The sequence below is a fragment of the Pygocentrus nattereri genome, chromosome 6 (genome assembly GCF_015220715.1).
Source record: "Pygocentrus nattereri isolate fPygNat1 chromosome 6, fPygNat1.pri, whole genome shotgun sequence".
Classification (NCBI taxonomy): domain Eukaryota; kingdom Metazoa; phylum Chordata; class Actinopteri; order Characiformes; family Serrasalmidae; genus Pygocentrus; species Pygocentrus nattereri.
This window is the reverse complement of record NC_051216.1, coordinates 23,327,380-23,337,348: the sequence shown is the minus strand read 5'-3', so window position 1 is coordinate 23,337,348 and position 9,969 is coordinate 23,327,380. Positions and strand designations below refer to the sequence as shown.

At 39.0% G+C, this 9,969-nt stretch overlaps 1 protein-coding gene across 8 annotated transcripts in view; it reads right to left on the bottom strand.

The window, feature by feature from the left end:
- Positions 1–74: 74 nt before the first annotated feature.
- The window catches only part of fmnl2a (formin-like 2a), a 78,923-nt gene continuing 69,028 nt past the window's right edge, over positions 75–9,969 (bottom strand). For 2 of the 8 annotated variants that reach the window (XM_017692411.2, XM_037539676.1), the window contains 12 exons: positions 9,197–9,399; positions 8,731–8,965; positions 8,407–8,475; positions 8,229–8,309; positions 8,022–8,151; positions 7,646–7,809; positions 7,420–7,521; positions 6,880–6,978; positions 5,888–6,011; positions 2,595–2,694; positions 2,423–2,463; positions 1,750–1,885 (listed from right to left, as the gene is read on the bottom strand). In XM_017692411.2, the coding sequence (XP_017547900.1) occupies positions 2,454–2,463; positions 2,595–2,694; positions 5,888–6,011; positions 6,880–6,978; positions 7,420–7,521; positions 7,646–7,809; positions 8,022–8,151; positions 8,229–8,309; positions 8,407–8,475; positions 8,731–8,965; positions 9,197–9,399 (1,317 nt within the window). In that variant the 3' untranslated portion in view covers positions 1,750–1,885; positions 2,423–2,453. Of the gene's footprint in view, positions 1,886–2,422; positions 2,464–2,594; positions 2,695–4,440; positions 4,539–5,887; positions 6,012–6,879; positions 6,979–7,419; positions 7,522–7,645; positions 7,810–8,021; positions 8,152–8,228; positions 8,310–8,406; positions 8,476–8,730; positions 8,966–9,196; positions 9,400–9,969 lie in introns of those variants that run through there. The other 6 variants (XM_017692414.2, XM_017692416.2, XM_017692412.2 and 3 more) reach the window with 5 other exon arrangements.

Here is a 9,969-nt window from a genome sequence, read left to right as displayed (position 1 = left end):
ATTAATCGACAATGAAAATAATCGTTAGTTGCAGCTCTGTTTAGCAGTGTCACAACGATTGCTATGAAGCAAAGTTATAGTAATGTAATAGTTTATTTAATCATTGGCATCAACAAACAGTGGAGCTAACAAAACTTATTAAAATCAAAGTTCTGCCATAAACATACAATGCCTAAAGGTACAGTTCTGATTAGAAAGAAAATGACAAACACATGCCAGTTTGATTCAGTTCTGTAAGTGGAATGGAATGGATAAAAGACAGGAGATAATACAGACATGCCCGTATTAGCTAGCAATGCATTACATGTACTTAGGTGTCAGATTGGGTCAGTTATTCTAATGCCTTAATAATTTCAGGCAAGCGTAAAATTGGAGCCCTCAGCTACATAGGAGATATGCCAGATTCATGATTTACTTTAATTAAATATACAAAATGGAAAAACTATAAGTTAAAATAACATTCAAATGGTGTAACAGGATGCTGAAATCTTCATTTTAAGCAGTTTTAAACAATATGTACAATATTAACCTTGTGATAATAAAGGTTAAGTAGTAAAAAAAAAAAAAAAAAAAAAGCAAGAATTTTGTAGCAAAATCTGTACAATTCTTTTCCCAAATTCTTTTCTGTTGATGTTTTACCTTACATAGAGCTAGATGCTAAAGAGAAGTGGCACTCAGTTGAGTGGACTACATGAGCCAAATGCAGTGAGTTGTACTTTAGTGGTTAAATACTGTATCTCAAACGTGTAGTTACTGAAGGTGCAAGAGCCTCTTTATTAGTCAATAGTACAGTTTAGGAAATGGAGTCCAGTTTTCATGATAAATGCATCAGGTACTGTTGAGGTGCCGTTCTTGCTGGTTGTATTCTTTGGTATACACTGTAGTTGTTCTCAAACTGCTATCATTCAACACTCTCAATGGAATGCCATCTGCTGAGGCTGTATATTACTGCAGAATTCAGTTCAGCCATTCACCAAGTCAAGCTGACTTGAGTGGCACTCGGGCACAGTTAGTAACTGGGTTACAGCTTTGAGAAGGTCCACATCCTGCCTGCCTTGGGACTAAATGCAAGCTTGTCATGCTTTCACTCGAGCGTGAGGTGAGATGATTTTCGTACTTGGTCCGCTAACGCTGATGACTGGAGATGTTAATGCTTAGGATATATACAATTCACATTACCCTACTACCATCTACTTTACACAACCCTTCCATACTTCTCTATCCATTAAAAGTTGTGGTCATGTGTGATTAAAATATGCTACGATTTTCTGCCAGCATTCTCTTAGATTTGCAACAGTTCAACATGCCTGTAATCTTTAAGAATACGCTTAGCCCTTGTTAAGAGATTACAAAAGGGGTTTCGAACCACGGTGTGCAGTCAAAGTAATGGCAATGAGCACTGGAATGTCAGAAGTTACTATGGATTTTCATAGTATATAAATGAGTATGCACTGTAAACATCTAGGGAACACTTCCCATATATCATTACTCTTCAGAGTACAGAACAGTTTAGAACATATCCATTTGTCCAGTTTTTGAATGGGAAAGCCAGGTCAAGTCATATTGTTTTAAGTAAAACCACATATGAAAACATAAAAACACAAACAGCTGATCATACAATGATAAATTCAGGCACTTGGCTTGTCAAAAGTAGATTGACCTTTCACAGCAACTTTCTCTGTCTTTCAAATCTTTCATCAGTCCTTTTCACAGAGAGGCTGAAAGCCCCTCGTTCCACTCCCCCATCCCATCCAATCACATCCACTCTGCCCTTGTTACATGACCACCTCTGCATTGTTGATTGGCCGCAAGTTCTGATCATCGAAGCGTCTCCGGACACTCCTCCTCACTGCGTCAGCGCGCCTGTAAGGCTGGTTTCTTAGATCTGGTGGAGGCATAAGATGAAAGACGTGTCAAATGCTGTCAAAGGCTTCCCGTTGATGCTGTGTGCTGGGAGCCAATCGGACAAGGCAGCTTGAGCTTCATAGACAATTACTTGGAAGGGGTTTGATCTGTTTCATTTTTTTTTGTTTGTTTTTTTATTTTTATTACTTCTCTTATCAAGAGAAATGTAAAATTTGGTGTGTCTCCTCTGTAAATGTCACTCAAAACACTTCACTAGGAAAACTCTAAAAGCACTGCTGACCACACCCTTTAAAGAGGTGGACCTCTTTAAGCTTATGCCCATCTGTAAGATCAACTACTCAAGGCTACATTAAATGTAGAATCTATTCTACGTTAGTCCTGGTTATACTCCACACATGCATTATGATGAACACACTAGCAGGGCTATTCAACTAAGGGTAGCGTTTCTGAGGTACGTGTTCCAATGCCAAGACTGTGCCATCTATCAGAACTAAAGGACTAACAAAGGAAAATCTAATTCAGCACAGACTGATCCAGATGATGCTGGAACAAGTACCTGCAGACTCTCGTCAGCCCAGCAGTCAAACTTAAATAGCCCTGATGTTTTTTTTAGAAATGATGGACAAGGAGAGAAAGGGAGATATCAGTATGATAACAGGTATTAAAATAGAATATATACATGTCTGTTAGGTAAAAAAAAAGAGGGATAAATAGAAAGAGATGCTTGCCAGGTTTGAGTACCATCCATCACCACTGGGGTGCTACTGGACGAGTTCCTTACCCTCGAGTGCACATTGGGAAATTTAGTAATATTATTCTTCTTTAAGGCTGAGAGGAGAGGAGACAAAAACGAAGGTTAAAATAAAGTAGAGGTGACCAGACAGAGAAGTCAATCCAAAAGGCTGACACTGCAAAGCATGCCAAGATGCCCAGGGGTCAGAGGTCACAGGGCAAAGTTGCAAGGTCAGGCAGAATCATTGTTAAGTAGGAGAAGAAGTAAGAAGAACTAAAGGCTAAACAGAGCACAAGCATTCACTGAGCAAACCAAAGCAGAACTGCTTTAACTGTCCCAAACACTCAAGCTGCTTTGCACATTGACCTCCAGCAACACACTATAAAGCAAACACCCAACTACGCATGAAGATGTCTAAATGAAAGGGGGGAAAAAAAACGTGTAAAACAGTAAGTGTTGGTGAGCATGTAGAAAACAAGGATGCACATCTTGCGATCTTTAAAGATTAGTGTTGGCTAATAAGGTGAAATGCATGCAGCCAGATGTGGAGTGTATTTATGATGGAAGCAGAGAATTTAATGTCGAAGGAACAACTGAGTGTAAGGCAAGATGCGAACAATGAACCTTTTTTCATGCTTCATGCAACAGGTCACAAGGCAAGACACTACAGGCAGAAATGATTATTTTAGTCCAGCAAATCTTTAAATCCAGTCAGTCAATCATTCTTTGGTTGAATTGCATTGATATTGTCTGTTTTTAAACTGTAATCATAAAAATTCAATTATTTTAGAAGATGTACCCTATTCAACCTGTAGTGTCTTGCCTTAACAAGACCCCAACAAAGCCAGCTGGGACAGAGCAAGTGCCACAATCCAAACTCTGCCAAGAGGAGAAATGGCACCAGAAATAAACAGCAAAGCGAATGAATGAACGGAACGATGGAAGAAGTCATCATCATGCAAACAATGCAAAAAACAACAGCAAAGATATCAAACACATATTACCATGGGCAGATGAACATTCAAGCAAGTCACAATGGCACATTCAAAGCCAATAATGCCTTAAGAAATGCATTTAAACTCAGTCCAAGATCAAATTTTAAAAATAAATTAAATTATAATGAAATTCTATTATGTGACCGAGGAAATTTACGGTTTACTTTCCCCCTCATAATTTTTGTTCATTTTTTGAAGGCACTCTTTTTTTTTTAAACAATTCCTCAGCTCTGTTCATACAGCAGGGGGCGCTCTCAGCACAGAGATTTAACACACTTCCAGCCTGTATTTAACTTCATCCTCGCGGTGGAATAACCGCAAATGAAGAAATGTGATTCTAAAGGTCAGAGACAACCATGCTGGCACTGAAACTGCAATAGGAAACTTTCAGAGATTTCTAAAGCCTCTTTATAACATGGCTCTTATTTTCCTGACTCTAGCTTTAGTTCTGTGGCATCATTGGCTCACTGTGACATTACATTTGCTCTGACTGGTGGTGCTGGTTATGTTACGCTGATGGATATGGATTCTCGAAGACACTCCATGCAGAGGAAATGGTGATTGACAACATCATTCTCTTAAACTCCCAACCAACCGTCTTCATGCAGGGATTTTGGTAGGGGGGGGGGGGAGGGCAGTGGTGATATGGACACACCCACATGACATCACACACACATATGCTCGGACCATATCCAAAGGAGTGGGTGAGTGCATGAGTGATGCTCAAGGGAAGGAAAAGAAGCCTTATTCCCACCCAAAATAAATAAAGATGTGAGGTGTGAAGGGGTGCACACGGTGAATAAAACAAGAGAAAAAGGAAAGAGAGCGCACGCTCTTTCCAGCAACCTTTAATAGAGAGCCTAAACTTTAATAATGGAGCTCCTCATTGAAGAAGCGCGAGCCCCGTTTGGCAGTGCGCGCGGTAAAGGGCACAGTCTTCAGCACTGCATCCAGACAAAACACCCACACACAGACACACATAGACAAAACACAAACACAGTTAACCAGCCAGCACAGCAGCTAGCACGTTAGCACAGCTACTGCATCTACAGCAGCACAGCACAGTCAATACAGTCTAATGGGTTATTAGAAGGAGTGGGAATAAGAACGCATCACGATTCCGTCTTGGACAAATTTTACAAACTCACGAAGTCAATCTGAATTTCATTTTTTTTTTTTAGCTTATGCTTATTAGATGGTGAAACAAAGATATATGCTTCCAAAGGCCTATGCTAAAGGGACACTAGCTAAAATGAAAAATTTAGCCACTGCTTCCTGTAGCAAACACATCTACTTGCCTTCCATAATAGTCTCTAGAGTGAGATTTTCTGGTTTAGAGACTACTAAACCTTCCTGCTTATGATGTAGCTTGAAGGTAGGAAGGACATTAAACAAACTACTGCTCTGGGGCAGATACTTGAGGGCAGGCTGTTTAAAATGCTGTTGGGGCTAAGGGATGTAAAGCTGTGGTACAGGATATTATATACGATAAATGATATAGTCAATGCTAGTTTTAGAGAGGAATAAAACATCAACATGCATGAAGAATCTCTTTAAAAACTAAATCAAATCGTGAGGTGCCTAGAGATTCCCACCCCTAGTTATTAGCATGTCCTACTGTCGGCTATGGCTGGTCCTAAGGCAAAAGCTAATCCTGCTGTAAGAGAGCAACATAAAAGCTTATTGCAGCCAACATTCCACTTCTATTCATCATATGCTCAAGCTTGTCAGGTCAAGAAAATTTGTCGTATTACTGATATGTTGTGTGCTATTGCAACACCTCAACCATGCATGGCTGGTTGGCTGTGTAACACAAGGCCTCCCACAGAGGCTCAGTTCAGAAACTGCACTTTCTTAATGCCTACAGGCAGAGGGATGTTTCTCAATAAAGCAGGACAATTACACATCAGTTAATTGATCTACTATTTGATAGTAGCTATTGACACGTTATTTAGCACCCATTTTCTGTGTAATTACTGCATTGGATTAGAGTTATCAGCAAGTTATTTTAACAAGGCTCTTATTCTAAAAGCTTCAGTTTAGTCATTGATGGCTAGACATTGGTTAGTGCTTTAAGTTAAACAGGGTCACTATTTCAAAGCAAGACTTCTGCACGCATGCTGGCCTAGAGCTCTTCAGCCAATCCCAGCAAAATCCTTTTCTGCCGGACGATATGAGGAGTGTGTGTGTTTCATGTCTGTGCACTGAGGCGCAGATGTTTCTTGGATGTTGTTAACAGTGTGAATGTGTGCTTGAGTGTATGTATGTGTATAAACAAGAAGGTGCATGTTACCCGTAATAATGTCCTCGATAGCTCCGTCCTTCCCCTCGTAAACATGTCGACTGTCCTTCACCTGCTTCTTCCTCAATTCAGCTATCAACTCCTGCTGCTGCCGTTTATTCTTATGAGAAGGAGACTGAAGACATAGGCACACAAAAAAGAGCTGAATCAGAGAGGAACAGTAAAACTTAAGCAGAACTCTGCTCTCTGACGTCTCCATGTGTAAAGTAGGAATTATATGTTTCTGTGCAGAACCTGTGGAGAACAGTGCATCTGTTTTCAGATGTCAAAAAAAAAAAAACCCTTAAGCAAGGTGGTGATTAACTGCAGGGCTGGGTTTGTATACCATCCAGCTACTTTTCTATAACTAGGCCAGAAGCTAGAGGGCATTCATATAGCACATTTATAGAAAAGGTGTAACATCAAACATTTTTTATTTAACCGTCTTGATTTGATTTGATTCAATTTTCAATATTTTATGTGTTACAAATGTCTGGATTCGACAGACCTCTTAATTATACACTACACAGATTGGTCTGTGTTGGAAAAATATATATTTTTTTAAAAGTAATTCAGAATTCATCTTTAGCATTGACATTTTTCTGAGTGAAACGTGGTATCGGAAGTTTTCTAAGATAGCTCAGCATTTTGCATGTAGTGACAGGTAGGGGTGTTGGGAGTGTGAAGTGAAATGTTGGTATCATTTTTGCCGATGCATGGTGACAATCAAAAATCAGACATTGTTTCATGACAATTTCAATTTCAGGTTATTTTTAAATACAAAACACCACAAAGTACCTTGTTTATGTTAAAAAAGAGCGATCTTACTAAACGGTGCAACTGAGTTATAAACTGTCCAAAGATAGATAGGATTCAGCCAGATGGCAGCAAATCACAATTTTCAAATCGTTCCACTGTTTCTACCTTTTTCCACCCCTAATATTTCAATATTGTATCATCACTACCCCCTTAAATTTTACACACATAAGCAATGTATGTTTTACCTTTTGATCTTCCTGCCCCATCATGGCCTCCTGCTCTAACAGTTTTTCCATCATCATCTGCTCCTGCCTCTTTCTCTGCTCGTTTTCCTCCTCTGCTTGCTGAGGGAATGAACAAAAGATAGTAAGAAAGAAGAAAACAAAGAAGGAATGGCAGATGATCTGCAGTGCTGAACAACCATTGAGTTTTATTAGTGGTTAGATATAAAAAAAATAAAAGTTTAAACACCCCTGGTTAAATTCTTAAATTAGGAATTCTTAAACTTAAATGAGGAATTTTTCTGCAATATTTAGTGTAATATTAGTGTGGTTTTGCTAAGGCTAACATATTGGAAAGTAACAAAACAAAATATAAAATATGCCATAAATTTTGCAGAGGCCACAATTTATCCTTAGTGTTTTAGTGTAACTGTGCATTAAAATACACTGAATAAGAAAAAAATTGCATAAGACTATGATTTATAGACAGATACATAATTGCATATGGTATATACTAGATATATAAAGGCAGTGATGTAGGAGATGTGTGATTGGCTGCATTACCCTGTATGCCTTCACAAAGCGCACAAACACTGGGAAGAACACTGACGGGGGCATGGTTTTGGAACTCTCCCCAAAGAACTTCACTGCCTCATCAAAGGCATCCTAAAGGAGAACATCAGTAATATCACTGTAGAGAAAAACTCAACTCTGAGTGTTTGAGTGTTTGCCAATGCACAGAACCAATAAATGGGAAACCCTGGGGCTTTCACAGACAAATGGTAAGTACCTGTGCAATCTTGGCATCCTCCTGTAATTTTTTGAGCTTGCTCTCATTGTGCTGTATGAAGTCTTTCAGGAGTGTATTGTGGCCATGCATACTGTACTCTCTCTTAGTCAGATCCATCCCTCTCTGGAGCTCCTTCACATCCAGCAACACATTCTCCAGAGAAACTACAACACAGAGAGATCTCATAGTCTCATACACACAGTGTGGTCAGAAAGAGAAAACTATCATTTTGCAGGATTAGACATGCTTTTCATAAGCTCTGCCTTAAAATGATAAACAGACAAATAATGATTTTAAAAAAAAAAAACCTCACAATTAAGTGCTTTAAACTTTGATCATCTAAAGTTTTTTTTATTGTCAGATCTATTTACTGTACCTGCAGCAGCCTTCTCCACATAATGGAGCTCATTATAGAAGAGTGACACCTGCTGGTACTTTTCCTTTACTACGTTCGCAATGTAGTGCAGCAGGGTTATCTTCCGGTCTGTGGATTTAGTGTCTAATAACTGAAAGAGACAAAATGAGGTCAGTGCAATTCTGATATAAGGATTTCATGAGCGCAACTTAAGTAACTCAGTCTTACCAAGTCTAAACTCTGAAGTTTGAAGCCATACACTGCTCCTCTTTTACTGCTGTTCATGTAGTTCCCAAGAGCCAAAATAATCTGAGCGAAAAATAGAAAAAAAGTTCAAGTCAGTGAAGCATTAGTAATGTTTTAAAACGGCGCATGGTCACAAAAAAAAACACCAAGGCACACTAACCTCCAGGATTTTCTTGAGTTTCTGTGAAGACTTGATAGACACAGATGCTGCAATGATGGCATGTAGTTGCTGTTGCGTCAAAAGGAGGAAAAAAATTCATTGATATCAAGCAGAGAATCTGATAATCGTCATAAAAAATTAAATTTATCATAAAAGAATTACAAGCTACAGGCATCAGAAATCATATCATATCATAGAAAATGAGTTGCAAAATGCAGAAACAACAAGGAAAAAGTGAACAAACAAAAGAAATAGAAAAAGCATAGGGTAAAAAAGCAAAAGCAAGGTTTTTAAAAAGCAAAGCACTCTGTCTGTACTATGTACCGGTGTGAGCATTTGCACACTCTCGCAGAAGTTGCCCACAAAGGCCATGATGGTCATCTTCTGCATGAGGCGCTCGATTTTGCTGAACTGCATCATGAAGCGGTCCTCGTCTGTGAGGCTCTCTAGTGGCTTCCTCTCTTTCTCATACTGGCGCAACAACTTCACTTCAGGCTCCGTCGGGATAAAGCGCATCAGACACTCTACAAAGTCAACTGGCAAGGTCCGCAAGTCAAATCTGAAAGAGGCAAAGCAAGAGACACACAAAGAACAAAAAAAGCTAAATGATATGAAGGCCAATTTTTATTGTCACAGTTATTGATGCATTTCTGAGTGATTCATACTGACATTCATAAAACACATAAAGCACATTCATAAAACACACACAGATAAAAACCACTGGGCACTAACTCTTGTTCATTCATACAGATGAAGAATAACTGTAACCCTGGATTAAGAAACCACTTACATCTGAATGGCTCTGCAGATCTCCTCTGGAGTCTTGCCTACTTTCCGGAGCGTGATGGCCAGGTTTTTGGCCCTGTTAGCATCCAGTAAGGAGATTTTATTAGGACCTTTCTGGATGATCTTCTGCTTGCTGGATGTGACGTCGATAGCAGGGCCCTGAGCTCTTGTCTTAAACATCTCTTCAAACTCATCTACATTCAGATCCTAAAGAAGAAAGAAAGAAATGGGCATTCTTTCTTGAGGATGACAAGTACTGTTTTCAATTAGATTTGTAAACACATTATCAAGTATAAAAGAAAGAAAGTAAGGTAGCACTAGTGTAGAGCGGTGTTTGTAAGGCTACATGACTCTTATGTAAAGTCCTTCATGACAACTGACACAGACCTACATAAACACTTACTCCACTAGGCATCATCACTCATTAAGGTTAGCTGGCACATATATGACATAGCTTGCCACATCAGGCTGGTTGAATAAAAATGAGCATTTTCTGCCTCTGGTTTAAAATGAGTTTCATTTTACGATTTGTAAGATTTGAGCACACTGAGCTACGAAGTCAGTTTTTAACATGCTATTCCAGTCATTTAGCTAAAAAAAAAGTGTCATCACAAAAAACAACCATCACCTGGCGTTATATCATCAAAGTTGATAAGAGCAGCCTTTATGATGGACAGCGTCTTTCCGAATAAGCCTTAATAAATGTTTACCTCTCCTGGTGCACAAAAACTTCTTACAATTAGTCTTTTTATACTTTTTGCACAAATTGAAAACTCC